Source organism: Salvelinus fontinalis, chromosome 10 (assembly GCF_029448725.1).
Source record: "Salvelinus fontinalis isolate EN_2023a chromosome 10, ASM2944872v1, whole genome shotgun sequence".
In the NCBI taxonomy this organism is placed as follows: Eukaryota; Metazoa; Chordata; class Actinopteri; order Salmoniformes; family Salmonidae; genus Salvelinus; species Salvelinus fontinalis.
In genome coordinates this window covers 31345568-31367051 of record NC_074674.1, presented here as the reverse complement: position 1 = coordinate 31367051, position 21484 = coordinate 31345568, and the positions used below count along the sequence as shown (strand labels likewise).

Genomic DNA, 21484 nt, shown 5'->3' with positions numbered 1-21484 from the left:
ACCATTTTTTGTTCCATGTAGAACCCTTTCCACATAGTGTTCTACATGGAACCCAAAAGGGTTCTTTCTACCTGTAACCAAAAAGGGTTCTTTCTACCTGTAACCAAAAAGAGGTATCTTATTGGGACAGCCGAAGAATCCTTTGGGACCCTTTTTTCTAAGAGTGTACTGTCATCTCAGTGACTTCCTCCTCTAGCAGTCACAATCCCTGCAGCTGGCTGGCGTATTAACCCGTTGACTGCAAATAATAATCAGTGGCTTAAGGCTCACTTAAAATAAATTGAAATAAAGAAAAAAGAGATTACATGGTGGAAGGGGAAGATGGAGCAGAGGGATGTCAGTTTTTAGGGGGGCTCATCTGCAAGTGGGTATGCGCCAGAGTGGGGTAGGAAGAGTGTGTATGTGTGTGAGAGCGAGAGAGAGAGAGGAGAGAGAGAGAGAGCGCAAGCGGTCGGGGTGGTGGCTGGTGTTCTCTGCTGCAGTGATCTGTCCTGGAGCAGAGCTACACAGCTACACTACACAGCAGCACAACACAGCCACAGGGCTGCAGCTACAAGCAGCCCAGAGAGGACCAGCCAACACACAGAGAGAGAGACCCCGCTGGCTGTCCACAGAGACATGCAGAGAAACACACCAGAAACTGAGACAGAGAGGGGGAGATAGAGGGTGATCAAATAGACAGAAATACAGAGTACAGGAGGGGAGAGGAGGTACTCGTCATCTCCATGGACACAGGGAACTTTCAGCAGTACACTCGGCTCTCCACGATGGTTATTCATATTTCCCTTCTCATCCGACAGCCGAAAACAACTTTTCCTTTTAAAAGTTTGAGAGACAGAGGTCAGAGTATTTCTTACCTACCAACATCTCTTTGTGTCACTTGTTGGCTGTTTTGTGTCTGTACAACATAATGTGTGTGTGTGTGTGTGTGTGTGTGTGTGTGTGTGTGTGTGTGTGTGTGTGTGTGTGTGTGTGTGTGTGTGTGTGTGTGTGTGTGTGTGTGTGTGTGTGTGTGTGTGTGTGTGTGTTTGAGTGAGTTAGTTAGTGTTGGTGAGAAAGTGTATTAGTGAGTGTGTGATTGAGTGTGTCAGTGATTAAGTGAGTGTTTGTCTGAATGAGTAAATTATTGAGTTTGACTGCATCAATGTTAGAAAGGCTACCTCTAACTTAAAAGCGACTTCATCTTTCCTCACAGTTTTCCCAGTGAGGATCCAATCTCTTCTCTAAGGACATTATCAAGAAGATTTGTGTTTTCTACCAGGATAATTTCAAAGAGTACCTCCTTCGCGTGTAAGGAACCAGTGGATATATTTCTCCACCTTAGACTCCCATCAACACTTTGAAGGAGGCATTCCTCTCTCCTATAAGGACCCTTTGAGAGACTCTTTTACCTACTCTACTCTATTAGGAGAGGGTGAGAAGGACAGTGGTAGATTTTCTCCAGAGATTTTCTCTGTCTCTGTGTCAGGATGGCTGGCTGTACATGCCGCTGCAGACAGGGGGTGCTCAAGTTCATCCAGTCTTTACGCAGACTCATCTTTGGGACCCTCACTAAAGGTACTGCACCCTCCTCAACTAACACTCCTTTAGCTCTTCTGCTTTTTTTCAGTTCTCTTATTTGCACTGGCATCCTTCTTTACCTCCACGTTACGTATCGTAGATGTGATATTGTACATAATATAAATAATATATGGAAGAGGAAGTAAAATTGACATTAGCTAGGGTAACATTGACATTAGCTGGTGTAACATTGACATTACCTAGAGTAAAAGTGACATTAGCTCGGGTAACAGTGACATTAGATAGGGTAACATTGACATTAGCTAGGGTAAAAGTGACATTAGATAGGGTAACATTGACATTAGCTAGGGTAACAGTGACATTAGATAGGGTAACATTGACATTAGCTAGTGTAATAGTGACATTAGCTAGGGTAAAATTGACATTAGCTAGTGTAATAGTGACATTAGCTAGGGCAACAATGACATTAGCTAGTGTAATAGTGACATTAGATAGGGTAACAATGACATTAGCTAGTGTAATATTGACATTAGCTAGGGTAACAGTGATATTAGCTAGTGTAATAGTGACATTAGTTAGGGTAACAATGACATTAGCTAGTGTAATGGTGACATTAGCTAGGGTAACAATGACATTAGCTAGTGTAATAGTGACATTAGCTAAGGTAACAATGACATTAGCTAGTGTAATAGTGACATTAGTTAGGGTAACAATGACATTAGCTAGTGTAATAGTGACATTAGCTAGGGTAACAGTGACATTAGCTAGTATAATAGTGACATTAGCTAGGGTAACAGTGACATTAGCTAGTGTAAAAGTGACATTAGCTAGTGTAATAGTGACATTAGCTAGTGTAACAGTGACATTAGCTAGTGTAAAAGTGACATTAGCTAGTGTAATAGTGACATTAGCTAGTGTAACAGTGACATTAGCTAGTGTAAAAGTGACATTAGCTAGTGTAATAGTGACATTAGCTAGGGTAACAGTGACATTAGCTAGTGTAAAAGTGACATTAGCTAGTGTAATAGTGACATTAGCTAGTGTAACAGTGACATTAGCTAGTGTAATAGTGACATTAGCTAGGGTAACAGTGACATTAGCTAGTGTAAAAGTGACATTAGCTAGTGTAATAGTGACATTAGCTAGGGTAACAGTGACATTAGCTTGGTGCTGGGTCAAGCTTGAGGCTGACAGTAGTGAACAGTGGTGTCACATCCATCCAGTGATGCCCCGTTGTTGCCCCGTCATCGCCCCTGAGGAACTAAGTGATGAGCTCAAGTTGTGACACTGGCGTATCCTCTGTTTACTTCCCCTAGGCAACTTCTGTGTCTTTACTCTCTACCCCCCCCCCCCCCCCCCATCCTGTTTCACCAGGTCCTCTCCTATGCCTGTCCTTTATCCCTGCATTTTCCTCTTTCCTTACCTCCTTCACACAGCTATCTGATTGTATCTCCCTCTGGTGTCAGTGGCCTGCTGTCTCTATCCCTCACCTCCTATCACAACATCAGCAGAAAAGCGCTGCATGGTGTGTCACTATGGCAACACAGCTCAGGGAGACCTGACAGATAGCTAAATGCTGCTCTATTTCTATATACAGCACTTGACCACTCTGACTAATAAAGCTCCTCTTATCACATACAGTCTATTGTCCACTTTATCATCCTCTTCTTCACACACTGCCTGCTCTACCTGGTGTCTGCAGAGGGCTGTGAGAGTGGCTGGAGGCACGGGCTCTGGCTCCTCAGGTTCAGCACCCTTTTATTGAGCTTCTTCAATGAAGACTAATCAAATCATTCAGACGCTGGCCATTAGTCTATGTTCTCAATGATATCACAGGCTGGAAAAAGTGAGAACAACCTGTTCACTTTCTCTGGGCTGCAAAATCTACACTAGTCAATCCATCACTGTCAAATGAACCAGGCAGTATTAGATGGCAGTTAAATTAAACCACAATTGTGAACATTTCACTGGAGCTAAGACTTTCTGACAGAGCCTGATAACACTCAGTGGTAGATGAGCAGTCCCTCTAACTGACAGTTTTGGTTTAAAACTTGGTAATGCAAGTGTTGAAAACTAAGCATAAAAGCTGGCCAGCTCCTGGCACTACTCTCTCTCTCTCTCTCTCTCTCTCTCTCTCTCTCTCTCTCTCTCTCCTCTCTCTCTCTCTCTCTCTCTCTCTCTCTCTCTCTCTCTCTCTCTCTCTCTCTCTCTCTCTCTCTCTCTCTCTCTCTCTCTCTCTCTCGCTCTCTCTCTCTCTCATCTCTCTCTCTCTCTCTCTCTCTCTCTCCTCTCTCTCTCTCTCTATCTCTCTCTCTCTCTCTCTCTCTCTCTCTCTCTCTCTCTCTCTCTCTCTCTCTCTCTCTCTCTCTCTCTCTCTCTCTCTCTCTCTCTCTCTCTCTCTCTCTCTCTCTCTCTCTCTCCTCTCTCTCTCTCTCTCTCTCTCTCTCTCTCTCTCTCTCTCTCTCTCTCTCTCTCTCTCTCTCTCTCTCTCTCTCTCTCTCTCTCTCTCCTGCTAAATGAACACACTGGTTCCTCTCTGGATATGTTGTAACCATTGAACTCTCCTCCGAGGGACAGTCAGTATAATGGAGTGTGAATTTACGTTTTAGTAGACACTCTTATCCAAAGCAATTTACAGGAGCAATTAGATTCGATTCGATTAGATAACTTTATTAGTCACATGCACAGGGCCACAAAGGTAATCATAGGGTACAGTGAAATTCTTATGCTCCAAGCTCCAACAGTGTAGGTAAAAAAAAAAAAAGAAAAGTGAATGAGACAATAATAAAAAAGAATCATTGTAATAATAATAATATTATTATTATTTATTTATTTGTTACTCTTTTTTTTACCCGTATTTTACCAGGTAAGTTGACTGAGAACACATTCTCATTTACAGCAACGACCTGGGGAGTAGTTACAGGGCAGAGGAGAGTGCCAGTCAAGAGTTTAGACACACCTACTCATTCAAGGGTTTTTCTTTATTTTGACAATTTTCTACATTGTAGAGTAATAGTGAAGACATCCAAACGATGAAATAACACTTATGGAATCATGTAGTAAACAAAAAAAGTGTTTAACAAATCAAAATATATTTTAGATTCTTCAAAGTAGCCACCCTTAGCCTTGATGACAGCTTTGCACACTCTTGACATTCCCTCAACCAGCTTCACCTGGAATGCTTTTCCAACAGTCTTGAAGGAGTTCCCGCATATGCTGAGCACTTGTTGGCTGCTTTTCCTTCACTCTGCGGTCCAACTCATTCCAAACCATCTCAATTGGGTTGAAGTTGGGTGATTGTGGAGGCCAGGTCATCTGATGCAGCACTCCATCACTCTCCTTCTTGATCAAATAGCCCTTACACAGCCTGGAGGTGTGTTGGGGGACTATCATTTGAAAAACAAATGACAGTCCCACTAAGTGCAAACCAGATGGGATGGCGTATCACTGCAGAATGCTGTGGTAGCGATGCTGGTTAAGTGTGCCATGAATTCTAAATAAATCAATGACATTGTCACCAGCAAAGGACCCCAACACCATCACACTTCCTCCTCCATGCTTCACAGTGGGAACCACACACGCAGAGATCATCCGTTCACCTACTCTGCGTCTCACAAAGACATGGCGATTGGAACCAAAAATCTCACATTTGGACTCATCAGACCAAAGGACAGATTTCCACCGGTCTAATATCCATTGCTCGTGTTTCTTGGCCCAAGCAATTCTCTTCTTATTATTGGTGTCCTTTAGTAGAGGTTTCTTTACAGCAATTCGACCATGAAGGCCTGATTCACTCTGTCTCCTCTAAACAGTTGATGTTGAGATGTGTCTGTTACTTGAACTCTGTGAAGCATTTATTTGGGCTGAAATTTCTAAGGCTGATAACTCTAATTAACTTATCTTCTGCAGCAGAGGTATCTCTGGGTCTTCCTTTCCTGTAGCAGATCTCATGAGAGACAGTTTTATCAGCGCTTGATGGTTTTTGCGACTGCACTTGAAGAAACGTTCAAATTTCTTGACATTTTCCTCAATGACTGACCTTCATGTCTTAAAGAAATGATGGACTTCTTCTCTCTTTACTTTTTTGAGCTGTTCTTCCCATAATATGGACTTGGTGTTTTACCAAATAGGGCTATCTTCTGTATACCACCCCTACCTTCTCACAACTCAACTGATTGGCTCAAACGCATTAAGAAGGAAAGAAACTGTACATATTTACAGCTATAACAATGATAAGTGTCCATTGGGGGGTTGGTGCAGGATAAATGTTTTTAACTGTCTCCACAGTGGCAATGTTGATGAGGATGGGGGAGTGCCCAACCTGGTTCCTCCTGAAAGTCCACAATCAGCTCCTTTGTTTTGCTGACGTTGAGGGAGAGGTTGTTTACCTAATTTTTGCACTCAAGTCTTGCTCAAGGGCACATCCACATATTTTCCAACTAATCGGCTCGACCCAGCGACCTTTCGGTAACTGGCCCTACGTTCTTAATCGCTAGGCTAACTGCCACTCCTGAATCCCAGAAGCCAATAGTGTGTGTGTGTGTGTGTGTGTGTGTGTGTGTGTGTGTGTGTGTGTGTGTGTGTGTGTGTGTGTGTGTGTGTGTGTGTGTGTGTGTGTGTGTGTGTGTGTGTGTGTGTGTGTGTGTGTGTGTGCACGCGAGCAAAAACCTGCACACGAGCAAAAACTATCACACATAGATAAAGAGACTCAATAACTGAAAAAAGAGTACACAGAAACGGCCTGCAACAATTGCAATCAGCCATTGAGAATATGCTAATTGTGAACTGTTTCCCAGTTTCCCATGGCAACCCTAATCTAGGTGCCACGGTTGGTTTAGCATGGCCTATCGTGGAATGGTGTGTCTCTGTTTGATGGTATTTTACAGTGAGCAAAAACAAGACTGGCTCTCTTATTTTTCGCCCTGCTTTACAGCTCTGTGTGGCACAGTAAGATCTGTGTGGTACTGTAAGATCTGTGTGGTACTGTAAGATCTATGTGGTACAGTAAGATCTATGTGGTACTGTAAGATCTGTGGTACAGTAAGATCTATGTGGTACTGTAAGATCTATGTGGTACTGTAAGATCTGGGTGGTACAGTAAGATCTGTGTAAGATCCTTTTTGAAAATCGATCAATCTGGCCCTTTTGGAAGTAAAACCAGAAGTAAAACCACTTCCCTCACGCTCTGGCAAAAAGCATTGTTACCTGTGTGCTTTTTACCCTTCAGGGGTGTGTGTGTGTGTGTGTGTGTGCGTGTGCGTGTGCGTGTGCGTGTGGCCACATTACTTTTACTTTAATGCTGTATCAGCCTTCAATGTGATATTTCAGCATAAGCTTGTCTGTGTGCCTGCGCTGCCTTTGTGGATTGTGCAAAGTAGTGTGTTTGTGTGTGTGGGGGCGCGTGTGCGTATGTGTGTGTGTGTACATATATGTTTCAGTGTGTGCGTGTGTGGATTCTAAACCTGAATTCATGCAGGACTAAGACCTTCCTCTCACTACCCTCTCCTTGAGGCTAAAGACACAATTGAAGTGTCAGTTTACAAGATGTTCTTTACTGTTTCTATTTCAGGCTTCTTTGTCTTTCTCACCCTCTCCCTCCAACTCTCTCCTGTTTATGTCCTTATGTTCCAAGATCTTTCCTTTTTTACTGTACCCTCTGTCCTTTCATCCTCTCGTTACAAATACTTTTTCTTCTCTCATTGGCACAGCTGGAATGTTCTGATGCCAAATCCTTTCCGGCAGTGTCTTATGTAAATGTAACATTAGATCCAGCAAACATTTTTTCAGGCTCACAACACTACCACCCTTCTTTTCCACCTCTTCTCTTTCCTCACACAATGAGTAAATAATGAGTACAAGATGATTGTGTGTATACAGGTATTTACGTAGGTTTGTGTGTATTTCTGGATTAGTGTGTATGTGTATGCCTGGGGTGCATCGTGACCTCAGCCATAAACACAGGCTGATAGGAACTGACCTGAGTTGCCACCTATCTGCAGGGCTGGCTAGGGTGTCTCTTATCTGCAGGCTGTATGGTGCTGGCTAGGGTGTCTTTTATCTGCAGGCTGCATGGTGCTGGCTAGGGTGCCTCTTATCTGCAGGCTGTATGGTGCTGGCTAGGGTGCCTCTTATCTGCAGGCTACATGGTGCTGGCTAGGGTGCCTCTTATCTGCAGGCTGCATGGTGCTGGCTAGGGTGTCTCTTATCTGCAGGCTGCATGGTGCTAGCTAGGGTGCCTCTTATCTGCAGGCTGCATGGTGCTGGCTAGGGTGCCTCTTATCTGCAGGCTGCATGGTGCTGGCTAGGGTGCCTCTTATCTGCAGGCTGCATGGTGCTGGCTAGGGTGCCTCTTATCTGCAGGCTGCATGGTGCTGGCTGGGGGGCCTTCTATCTGCAGGCTGCAAGGTGCTGGCTATGGTGCCTCTTATCTGCAGGCTGCATGGTGCTGGCTAGGGTGCCTCTTATCTGCAGGCTGCATGGTGCTGGCTAGGGTGCCTCGTATCTGCAGGCTGCATGGTGCTGGCTAGTGTGCCTTTTATCTGCAGGCTGCATGAGGTTGGCAGGGGTGCCTCCTACTGTATCTGTTATTCTGTACAGGCTTCCTTCTTTTCACTCTGTCAATTAGGTTAGTATATTGGAGTAACTACAATGTTGTTGATCCATCCTCAGTAACTGTTTTAAAGTCCCCATTGGCCACATGGTGAAATCCCTGAGCGGTTTTCTTCCTTTCCGGCAACTGAGTTAGGAAGGACGCCTGTATCTTTGTATTGACTGGGTGTATTGATACATCATCCAAAGTGTAACTAATAATTTCTGCATGCTCAAAGGGATATTCAATGTCTGCTTTTTATATTTTTAACCATCTACCAGTAGGTGCCCTTCCTTGGGAGGTATTGGAAAACCTCCATGGTCTTTGTGGTTGAATTTCACTGCTCGACTGCGCGACATTACAGATAATTGTATGTATGGGGTACAGAGAGGAGGTAGTCATCCAAAAATAATGGTAAACACTATTATTGCACACAGATTGAGTCCATGTGACTTTTAAGCATATTTTTACACCTGAACTTATTTAGGCTTGCCATAACAAAGGGGTTGAATACTTACTGACTCAAGACATTTCAGATTTTCAGTTTTAATTAATTTGTAAAAAATACAGAAAACATAATTCCACTTTGAAAGTATGGGGTATTGTTTGTAGGCCAATTACAAATGTATTCCATTTTAAATTCAGGCTGTAACACAACAAAAAGTGAAAGGGTGTGAATACTTTCTGAAGGCACTGAACCCTGCCCCCACCCCCCAATGGACACTAATTGTATTTATTTTTATTTATTTGTTTAACCTTTATTTAACTAGGCAAGTCAGTTAAGAACAAATTCTTATTTACAATGACGGCCTACCCCGGCCAAACCCTCCCGTAACCCGGACAATGCTGGGCCAATTGTGCACCGCCCTATGGGACTCCCGATCACGGCCGGTTGTGATACAACCCGGGATCAAACCAGAGTCCGTAGTGACGCCTCTAACACTGAGATGCAGTCCCTCTGATTTACTTACCTGCACTGTTGGAGCTCGGAGCAAAAGAAGTTCACTGTACCCTGTGATTACATCTGCTTCCCTGTGCATGTGACTAATAAACCCATCTAATCTAAATTCTAATCGCACAAATTACATCCCTTGGAGTCGTGAGGTGTTATTTTTAGCAAATCTGTCCATTGGACTGTGGCAGATCTGATTTCCTCAGGCATATCTAAACTGCTGAATTAATAAATAAAATAATTCCAAGCTAATTACCATAGAGGTGCTTGAGCTTTATCGGTTACCATGGTTATGGTTAACAGTTATTTTTGAAAGACCTTTCAGAGGTCTTGAGGGGGAAGCTTGAGGGAGTGAAGCAACACATTGAAGTGGGAGTGAGGGCAACAAGAGTGGTGCTGCTGACTGCATCTTCTGCCCAATCACTCAGCTCTCTCCCAGAGGAGTATGGGTAAAGGTGGGCGATTCTCTGGAGAGACCAGAGTAGCACAAACTGAAAACAGACTCACATGCTTGGACACACACAGAGATAAAGACACATTCTCTCACGAACAGGCAAACACAATGAAGAGTCTTACGCACGCACGCAGACACACACACACACACAGGTACCCACACAACACATGCAAAACTCTCACGGGCCAACACACCTTGATACACTCACATCTATGTTCATATGAAGGTTATAAGTTCTGATCACGCATATTGTCATACACTTGGGTGAGTTTAGCTAGAAGACCTGGACTCAGGTCCCATTGGGTGTGGGACCACAGCAAGTCCATTTCCCCCCTCCATTACATTCTATCCCTGACCCTTACGTATTCAACCCCCCTCCCTCTTACCCCCCACTGCTCTCTGCTTAAACCCCCCTACCTCTTACTCCCCATTGCTCTCTGCTTCAACCCCCCTACCTCTTACCCCCCACTGCTCTCTGCTTCAACCCCCCTACCTCTTACCCCCCACTGCTCTCTCTCTGTCATCTGACTCTGCCCTTCAAGACATGCTGACTGTGACTCAACCTTCTCAAGAGTACATCCTGGACCACTCTCCTATCCTCTCCTCCACTTACACTCTGGTTTATACACCTCCCCAGTCCCCACTCTGGTTTCAACACCTCCCCAGTCCCCACTCTCCTTTCCTCTCCTCCACTTACACTCTGGTTTCAACACCTCCCCAGTCCCCACTCTCCTTTCTACACCTTCCCAGTCCCCAATCTGCATTCTACACCTCCCCAGTCCACACTCTGCATTCTACACCTCCCCAGTCCACACTCTGCATTCTACACCTTCCCATTCCACACTCTGCATTCTACACCTTCCCATTCCACACTCTGCATTCTACACCTCCCCATTCCGCACTCTGGTTTCTACACCTCCCCAGTCCCCACTCTGGTTTCTACACCTCCCCAGTCCCCACTCTGGTTTCTACACCTCCCCATTCCGCACTCTGCATTCTACACCTCCCCAGTCCCCACTCTGGTTTCTACACCTCCCCAGTCCCCACTCTGCATTCAACACCTCCCCAGTCCCCACTCTGGTTTCTACACCTCCCCATTCCGCACTCTGCATTCTACACCTCCCCAGTCCCCACTCTGGTTTCTACACCTCCCCATTCCACACTCTGCATTCTACACCTCCTCAGTCCCCACTCTCCTTTCTACACGTTCCCAGTCCCCAATCTGCATTCAACACCTCCCCAGTCCCCACTCTGGTTTCTACACCTCCAAATTCCGCACTCTGCAGTCTACACCTCCCCAGTCCCAACTCTGGTTTCTACACCTCCCCAGTCCCCACTCTGGTTTTTATACCTTCCCAGTCCCCACTCTGCTTTCTACACCTCCCCAGTCCCCACTCTGGTTTCTATACCTCCCCAGTCCCCACTCTGGTTTTTATACCTTCCCAGTCCCCACTCTGCATTCTACACCGCCCCAGTCCCCACTCTGGTTTTTATACCTTCCCAGTCCCCACTCTGGTTTCTATACCTCCCCAGTCCCCACTCTGGTTTTTATACCTTCCCAGTCCCCACTCTGCTTTCTACACCTCCCCAGTCCCCACTCTGGTTTCTATACCTCCCCAGTCCCCACTCTGGTTTCTATACCTTCCCAGTCCCCACTCTGCTTTCTACGCCTCCCCAGTCCCCACTCTGGTTTTTATACCTTCCCAGTCCCCACTCTGCTTTCTACACCTCCCCAGTCACCACTCTGGTTTCTATACCTCCCCAGTCCCCACTCTGGTTTCTACACCTCCCCATTCCACACTCTGCATTCTACACCTCCTCAGTCCCCACTCTCCTTTCTACACGTTCCCAGTCCCCAATCTGCATTCAACACCTCCCCAGTCCCCACTCTGGTTTCTACACCTCCCCATTCCGCACTCTGCAGTCTACACCTCCCCAGTCCCAACTCTGGTTTCTACACCTCCCCAGTCCCCACTCTGGTTTTTATACCTTCCCAGTCCCCACTCTGCTTTCTACACCTCCCCAGTCCCCACTCTGGTTTCTATACCTCCCCAGTCCCCACTCTGGTTTTTATACCTTCCCAGTCCCCACTCTGCATTCTACACCGCCCCAGTCCCCACTCTGGTTTTTATACCTTCCCAGTCCCCACTCTGGTTTCTATACCTCCCCAGTCCCCACTCTGGTTTTTATACCTTCCCAGTCCCCACTCTGCTTTCTACACCTCCCCAGTCCCCACTCTGGTTTCTATACCTCCCCAGTCCCTACTCTGGTTTCTATACCTTCCCAGTCCCCACTCTGCTTTCTACGCCTCCCCAGTCCCCACTCTGGTTTTTATACCTTCCCAGTCCCCACTCTGCTTTCTACACCTCCCCAGTCACCACTCTGGTTTCTATACCTCCCCAGTCCCCACTCTAGTTTCTACCCTTCCTCAGTCCCCACTCTGCATTCTACACCTCCCCAGTCCCCACTCTGCATTCTACATCTCCCCAGTCCCCACTCTGCATTCTACACTTCCCCAGTCCCCACTCTGCATTCTACACTTCCCCAGTCCCCACTCTGCATTCTACACTTCCCCAGTCCCCACTCTGCATTCTACACTTCCCCAGTCCCCACTCTGCATTCTACATCTCCCCAGTCCCCACTCTGCATTCTACACTTCCCCAGTCCCCACCCTGCATTCTACACTTCCCCAGTCCCCACCCTGCATTCCACACTTCCCCAGTCCGCACTCTGCATTCTACACTTCCCCAGTCCGCACTCTGCATTCTACATCTCCCCAGTCCCCACTCTGCATTCTACATCTCCCCAGTCCGCACTCTGCATTCTACATCTCCCCAGTCCCCACTCTGCATTCTACACTTCCCTATTCCGCACTCTGCATTCTACATCTCCCCAGTCCGCACTCTGCATTCTACACTTCCCTATTCCGCACTCTGCATTCTACATCTCCCCAGTCCCCACTCTGCATTCTACATCTCCCCATTCCGCACTCTGCATTCTACATCTCCCCAGTCCCCACTCTGCATTCTACATCTCCCCAGTTCCCACTCTGCATTCTACACTTCCCTATTCCGCACTCTGCATTCTACATCTCCCCAGTCCCCACTCTGCATTCTACACTTCCCTATTCCGAACTCTGCTTTCTACACCTCCCCAGTCCCCACTCTGTATTCTACATCTCCCCAGTCCCCATTCTGTATTCCACACCTCCCCAGTCCCCACTCTGCTTTCTACACCTCCCCAGTTCCCACTCTGCTTTCTACACCTCCCCAGTCCCCACTCTGTATTCTACATCTCCCCAGTCCCCATTCTGTATTCCACACCTCCCCAGTCCCCACTCTGCTTTCTACACCTCCCCAGTCCCCACTCTGCTTTCTACACCTCCCCAGTCCCCACTCTGCTTTCTACACCTCCCCAGTCCCCACTCTGTATTCTACATCTCCCCAGTCCCCATTCTGTATTCCACACCTCCCCAGTCCCCACTCTGCTTTCTACACCTCCCCAGTTCCCACTCTGCTTTCTACACCTCCCCAGGCACCACTCTGGTTTCTACACCTCCCCAGTCCCCACTCTGGTTTCTAAACTTCCCTAGTCCCAACTCTGCATTCTACACCTCCCCAGTCCCCACTCTTGTTTCTACATCTCTGCAGTCCCCACTCTTCTTTCTACACCTTCCCCACCACTCTACATTATGCACCTCCCCACTCCCCACTCTGTGTTCTACACCTCCCCACTCCCCACTGTTCAACCTGTTCTTCCTCTACTCTCTGTATATATATATATACAGTTGAATTCGAAAGTTTGCATACACTTAGGTTGGAGTTATTAAAACACGTTTTTCAACCACTCCACACATGTTTTGTTAACAAACTATAGTTTTGGCAAGTCAGTTAGGACATTTACCTTGTGCATGACACAAGTAATTTTTCCAACAATTGTTTACAGACAGAATATTTCACTTATAATTCACTGTATCACAATTCCGGTGAGGCAGAAGTTTACATACACTAAGTTGACTGTGCCTTTAAACAACTTGGAAAATTCCAGAAAATGATGTCATGGCTTTAGAAGCTTCTGATAGGCTAATTGACCTCATTGGAGTCAATTGGAGGTGTACCTGTTGATGTATTTCAAGGCCTACCTTCAAACTCAGTGCCTCTTTGCTTGACATCATGGGAAAATCAAAAGAAATCAGCCAAGACCTCAGAAAAAATTGTAGACCTCCACAAGTCTGGTTCATCCTTGGGAGCAATTTACAAATGCCTGAAGGTACTGTACAAACAATAGTACGCAAGTATAAACACCATGGGACCACGCAGCCGTCATACGGCTCAGGAAGGAGACGCGTTCTGTCTCCTAGAGATGAATGTACTTTTGTGCGAAGAGTGCAAATCAATCCCAGAACAACAGCAAAGGACCTTGTGAAGATGCTGGAGGAAACAGGTACAAAAGTATCTATATCCACAGTAAAACGAGTCCTATATCGACATAACCTGAAGGCCGCTCAGCAAGGGAGAAGCCACTGCTCCAAAACCGCCATACAAAAGCCAGTCTACGGTTTGCAACTGCACATGGGAACAAAGATCGTACATCTTAGAGAAATGTCCTCTGGTCTGATAAAACAAAAATAAAACTGTTTAGCCATAATGACCATCATTATGTTTGGAGGAAAAAGAGGGACGCTGGCAAGCCGAAGAACACCATCCCAACCGTGAAGCACAGGGGTGGCAGCATCATGTTGGGGGGGGTGCTTTGCTGTAGGAGGGACTGGTGCACTTCACAAAATAGATGGCATCATGAGGATGGAAAATTATGTGGATCTATTGAAGCAAAATCTCAAGATATCAGTCAGGAAGTTAAAGCTTGGTCGCAAATGGGTCTTCCAAATGGACAATGACCCCAAGCATACTTCCAAAGTTGTGGCAAAATGGCTTAAGGACAACAAAGTCAAGGTATTGAAGTGGCCATCACAAAGCCTGACCTCAATCCTATAGAAAATTTGTGGGAAGAACTGAAAAAGCATGTGTGAGCAAGGAGGCCTACAAACCTGACTCAGTTACCCCAGCTCTGTCAGGAATGGGCCAAAATTCACCCAACTTATTGTGGGAAGCTTGTTGAAGGCTACACGAAAAGTTTAACCCAAGTTAAACAATTCAAAGGCAATGCTACCAAATACAAATTGAGTGTATGTAAACTTCTGACCTACTGGGAATGTGATGAAAGAAATAAAATATGAAATAAATTATTCTCTCTACTATTATTCTGACATTTCACATTCGTAAAATAAAGTGGTGATCCTAATTGACCTAAGACAGGAAATGTATACTGAGAATAAATGTCAGGAATTGTGAAAAACTGAGTTTAAATGTATTTGGCTAAGGTGTATGTAAACTTCCGACTTCAACTGTATACAGTGGCTTGCGAAAGTATTCACCCCCCTTGGCATTTTCCCTATTTGTTGCCTTACAACCTGGAATTAAAATAGATTTTTTGGGGGGGGCGTTTGTATCATTTGATTTACACAACATGTCTACCACTTTGAAGATGCAAAATATTTTTGGGGTGAAACAAACAAGAAATAACACAAAAAAAACAGAAAACTTGAGTGTGTATAACTGTTCACCCCCCCAAAGTCAATACTTTGTAGAGCCACCTTTTGCAGCAATTACAGCTGCAAGTCTCTTGGGGTATGTCTCTATAAGCTTGCCACATCTAGCCACTGGGATTTTTGACCATTCTTCAAGGCAAAACTTCTCCAGCTCCTTCAAGTTGGATGGGTTCCACTGGTGTACAGCAATCTTTAAGTCATATCACAGATACTCAATTGGATTGAGGTCTGGGCTTTGACTAGGCTATGCCAAGACATTTAAATGTTTTCCCTTAAACCACTCGAGTGTTACTTTAGCAGTATGCTTCAGGTCATTGTCCTGCTGGAAGGTGAACCTCCGTCCCAGTCTCAAATCTCTGGAAGAGTGAAACAGGTTTCCCTCAAGAATTTCCCTGTATTTAGCGCCATCCATCATTCCTTCAATTATAACCAGTTTCCAAGTCCCTGCCGATGAAAAACATCCCCACAGCATGATGCTGCCACCACCATTCTTCACTGTAGGCATGGTGTTCTCGGGGTGATGAGAGGTGTTGGATTTGCGCCAGACATAGCATTTTCCTTGATGGCCCAAAAGCTCAATTTTAGTCTCGTCTGACCAGAGTACCTTCTTCCATATGTTTGGGGAGTGTCCCACATGCCTTTTGGCAAACACCAAACTAGCGTCCCACCTGGCCAACATTCAGTGAGATTGCAGAGTGCCAAATTCAAATACAGAAATACTCATTATAAAAATTCAGAAAAGATAGGTTTAAAGATAGGTTTAAAGGTTAACTTCTTGTGAATCCAACCACAGTGTCATATTTCAAAAATGCTTTACGGTGAAAGCATACCTTACGATTATTTGAGAACATCTCCCAGCCGACAAATCATTACAAACAGTAACCAGCCAAGTAGAAGAGTTACACAAGTCAGAAATAGAAATAAAATGAATCACTTAGCTTTGATGATCTTCATATGGTTGCACTCAGAAGACATTCATTTATTCAATAAATGTTCCTTTTGTTCGATAAAGTCTCTCTTCATATCCAAAAACCTCAGTTTTGTTTGCACATTTTCTTCAGTAATCCACAGGCTCAAACGCAGTCACAACAGGCAGACAAAAAATCAAAATTGTATCCGTAAAGTTCATAGAAACATGTCAAACGATGTTTATATTCAATTCTAAGGTTGTTTTTAGCCTAAATAATCGATAATATTTCAACCGGACAATAACGTTGTCACTATAAAGGTAAACAAGAAAGGCACTCTCTCGGTCGTGCGCATGATAAAGCTCTTTGACACGGCAGGGTCCACTCATTGCGACTGCTCTTACTCCCTCATTTGTCAGAATACTAGCCTGAAACAATTTCTAAAGACTATTGACATCTAGTGGAAGGCATAAGAACTGCAATTTGAGTCAAGTCAATGATACTGTAATGGTATTGAATAGAAAGAAAAAAATAGAAGAAAAAAAATCCTACTTCCTGAATGGATTTTTCTCAGGTTTTCGCCAGCCAAATCAGTTATGTTATACTCACAGACACTATTTTAACAGTTTTGGAAACTTTAGAGTGTTTTCTATCCAAATCTACCAATTATATGCATATTCTATCTTCTGGGCCTGAGTAGAAGGCAGTTTAATTTCGGCACGCTTTTCATCCAAAATTCCAAATGCTGCCCCCTACCCTAGGTTGTTCAAAGATATTTTTTAACCCAACCCTGATCTGTAGTTCTCCACAACGTTGTCCCTGACCTGTTTGGAGAGCTCCTTGGTCTTCATGGTTCCCCTTGCTTAGTGGTGTTGCAGACTCTGGGGCCGTTCGGAAGAGGTGTATATATACTGAGATCATGTGACACTTAGATTGCACACAGGTGGACTTTGTTTAACTAATTATGTGACTTCTAAAGGCAATTGGTTGCACCAGATCTTATTTAGGGGCTTCATATCAAAGGGGGTGAATAGATATGCACTCACCACTTTTACGCTTTGTTTTTTAAGAATTTTTTTAAACAAGTTATTTTTTTCATTTCACTTCACCAAGGGGTATGAATCCTTTTGCAAGGCACTGTATACAGTTCCAGTCAAAAGTTTGGACACACCTAGTCCTTCCAAGGTTTTTCTTTATTTTTTAAATATTTTCTACATTGTAGAATAATAGTGACGACATCAAAACTATGAAATAACACATTTGGAATCATGTAGTAACAAAAAAAGTGTTAAACAAATCAAAGTGTATTTTATATTTGAGATTTTTCAATGTAGCCACCCTTTGCCTTGACGACTGCTTTGCACACTCTTTTTTATTTGAGTTATTGTTTGTTTTGGCAAATGTTTCTTTGAAATGACGCAACCGTATTTTCTTCTAACGTGGTTCCTGTAACCGATATTTGCAACCGTTGTGCACGTGTGCTGCTTCTGTGAGCCACAGCCAAGGTGTTCATATTTTAAAAACTTTCCTTCACACCACCATCGGTAGTGTAACGCAACACATGAGACATTTGGGCTACATTGCTGATGTCTGTCATCTCGTCAACCATGATGGTTACAAAGGGGGTTTTCTTCAATTCTTCCTTTATGACATCTATCATTAAATTCACGACCGTGTGTATCAGGTCATTTTGGTTTTAGCTGGAAGTGCCTGTGAACACGGTAGCCGTAGCCAAATGGCAGTTTATCGTGCTGTCGTACTGAGCCAAGAAATCCAGTATTTCCAAGTAGTTTCCCTTATTAGCTGATTCTTTACCCTCATCATGTCCTCTGAATGTTAATTCTTGCTTGCCTAAAAACGCAACCGTATGAATAAGGCACTTTAGAATCTCCCTGTTGTGCCTGACTTTAGCATTGTGAGCAAGTGTCTCATTGCACCACTGCTCGTTAAGAAGATCTACTCTTGTTTCTCCAAATGTTTTTCAACTCACTGTAGCTCGCAGGTGTGAAGTTGAGTTTTGGTGTGGAAGTGCTGACTTTGTCAAACAGGCTAAATCTTTGAAACCAGTTGTCCAGGTTGAGCTATTATCTGTGCTGAAGAGAAAGCAATTCCAACTGTAAGCTTTTTTGTCAGCTCACAGCCGGATATTAACGGATAGCGCTCATAATTATTAACTTCTACTTCATCACAATCCCGGATCCGGGAGCACCCCCATCAGTAAAAAAGCTGACTAGCATAGCCTAGCATAGCGTCACAAGTAAATACTAGCATCTAAATATCATTAAATCACAAGTCCAAGACACCAGATGAAAGATACAGATCTTGTGAATCCAGCCATCATTTCTGATTTTTAAAATGTTTTACAGGGAAGACACAATATGTAAATCTATTAGCTTCATCAGATGACAGTCTGATAACATATTTATTGTATAGCATATGTTTTATTAGAAAAATGTGCATATTTCAGGTATAAATCATAGTTTACCATTGCAGCCACCATCACAACTCTCACCAAAGCAACTAGAATAACTACAGAGACCAACGTGAATTACCTAAATACTCATCATAAATCATTTATGAAAAATACATAGCATACAGCAAATGAAAGACAAAGATCTTGTGAATCCAGCCAATATTTCAGGTTTTTTAAGTGTTTTACAGCGAAAACACAATATAGCATTATATTAGCTTACTACAATAGCCAACCACACAACAGCATTGATTCAAGCCAACAATAGCGATAACGAATAAACCAGCAAAAGATATTAATTTTTTCACTAACCTTCTCAAACCTCTTCAGATGACAGTCCTATAACATCATATTACACAATACATATAGAGTTTGTTCGAAAATGTGCATATTTAGCGGCACAAATCGTGGTTATACAATGAGAATAGTAGCCAAGCTGCCAACAATATGTCGGGAGAAATCTTGGGAGAGGCACCTAATCTAATCAGTAACTAAATTTAAACTTGACTAAAAAATACAGGTTGGACAGCAAATGAAAGATACGTTAGTTCTTAATGCAATCGCTGTGTTAGATTTTTAAAATTAACGTTACTACGACATACAGCGTGCGTTAAAGCGAGACCGTACCGAAATTAATGGCGGAATATGAGTTTTACATTTTTCAACAGAACAACGAATTAACATCATAAATAGTTCTTACTTTTTGATGAGCTCCCATCAGAATCTTGGGCAAGTTGTCCTTTTTCCAAAAGAATCGTTGCTCGGTTGTAGATTGTCGCCTTCAACGTTGGAATTAGCAGTAAACATTAGCCATGTGGGCCAGACGTGCCCAACTCCCTAGAACGCAGCACAAATAAATACCCGAAAATCGCAATATACTGATATAAACTGATATAACTCGGTTTACAATAACAACAGTATGATGTCTTTAACACCTATATCGAATAAAATCAGAGCCGGATATATCTAAGGGCTATAACGGGAGCTTTCTAGAATGCCATCCTGAGGTCTGTCTTGCGTCATGGCGAAGAGAAGAAAGAGAGGACCCCACGTTGCCAGCCCATTTATAAGGCCTCAGATCTGCCTAGCAACTCCATTTCAATTCTCACTATTCGCTGACATCCAGGGGAAGGCGTATGCAGTGCATCTCAACCTATAGAAGACATGCAAATTAATAAACCGACCTCAGAACAGCCTGCAGATTTCAGATTTCTCACTTCCTCATAGGAAAATTGCTCCAACTCGAGTTCTGTTTTACTCACAGATATAATTCAAACGGTTTTAGAAACTAGAGAGTGTTTTCTATCCAATAGTAATAATAATGTGCATATTGTACAAGCAAGAATTGAGTACGAGGCAGTTTAATTTGGGAACAAAATTATTACAAAGTGCAAACAGCACCCCCTATTGAGAAAAGGTTTTAACTTGAAAATGCCTTTCAAAACTCTTTCCTCGTTGCACCAAATAGGCAGTGCAGAAGTTGGTCTCCCAGTCTGTATAAGATTTAACTTTTCATAAAAAGTTAGTCTTGAAAAGGGCAATGCTAACAATTTAGCCACCACATTGTCCTCGATTACTCTCTGCAGTTGCCATTGCCATCGTTACATACACGATGGCAATGGCAATACACATACAAGCTAGCCAGCTGGCTAGGCTCAAGCGTGAGAAAACAAGATAATGCTCGCTATTGGCTCTGAATTGGTGACTTATACTTAGGCCTTGAGGCATCATACAATTATCCCACCTATTACAAGACAATTTGTGATTGGTTGATTCTCCTGTCATTCCAAAATGCTGCTTTAATTGAAGTCAATGTCTTCTTTTTCCAACACAAACTGAAGAAATTCAATAGGATAACCATTACAATTAAGACAAAAAAAAGATTAAATCAATGAAAACAAAATTACAAATTATAATATGTAAAAATACATACAGATTTGTATCTATCCCAAGGCCCTCTCTAAGGTTCGTAGAGGGCTCTGACGGTTCCCCACTGTCAGATACTGATCCTGTCATTGACAAGATCTTCACTGCCCATTTCTCACCCCTGTTCCTAGTTGTAGGCTCAAACATAGGTGTTATTTAATTATAGGGATTGTACAGGAGGGTATGGCACTACGCTCGATTAGGTATGGTATAGTATAGTACTTTATAGTATGGTATAGCAAGGTACACTACACAATTATATAGTATAGTATAGAATGAGACAAATAGAGGGAAGAAATGCACTCTTTGTGTTCTATTACGTTAGTTAATTTGTTGTACTTCCGGTATTCCATTCAATCATAAGGAAATGAGAGATCATTGGCGTGATGTGAGGATGACAGGAGGATGATTAAAGCTATTATATTGGGTCGATGTATGATTAAATAGAATATTGTTATATTTTACATTTGATTATATATTGTGATATGCAAGACTATACTCTATTTGACCTCTACAAATCAAAACTGTGCAGTTTTATCAGTTAGGCTGTATCAATATGTTGGAAATTAAGTCTAAGTGAATTATCTAAGCCATGTTTTTTCACCACAACAAAGATTCTTTAATGAGAATCCAAAATTGCACAGGCTGGAAATATTTAGTTATTAACGCTACAAAGTGATTATATCGGCTATGGCCATATTTGGAGTAGCATATCATAGAAGAGGTCTCACCCAACCTTAATTGCAATTGTCTACAATGCTGCCACCTGTTGGTCATGAATTGGCACCACAACAACTTATTACAGGCACTGCTACACTGTGTGTGTTTGTGTGTTTTCTGTGTATCAGTGTGTGTGCTCTGTGTTTATGTGCTTTTATGTGATGAGTATGTATGCTTCATTGTAATGCAACTCTTAAAATCTCAACAGATTTGGTAGAGATACATTGAGATACATTGATCTATTAGAGATGCAACTCTCAAATACAGAAACCTGAGTTTTCAAAAAGTGTAGAAAATAGAGTAATACGTTTTTCTCCTTTGCTTTTTCTCTGGTGA

General features: G+C 43.4%; 1 protein-coding gene across 1 annotated transcript in view; it reads left to right on the top strand.

Moving 5' to 3' along the window:
* The first annotated feature begins 476 nt into the window (after nucleotides 1-476).
* LOC129864011 (Kv channel-interacting protein 1-like) overlaps nucleotides 477-21484 on the top strand; it is a 59601-nt gene continuing 38593 nt past the window's right edge. The window contains exons 1-2 of the mRNA XM_055936536.1: nucleotides 477-840; nucleotides 1196-1557. Of these exons, the coding sequence (XP_055792511.1) occupies nucleotides 1470-1557 (88 nt within the window). The 5' untranslated portion in view covers nucleotides 477-840; nucleotides 1196-1469. The remainder of the gene's footprint in view (nucleotides 841-1195; nucleotides 1558-21484) is intronic.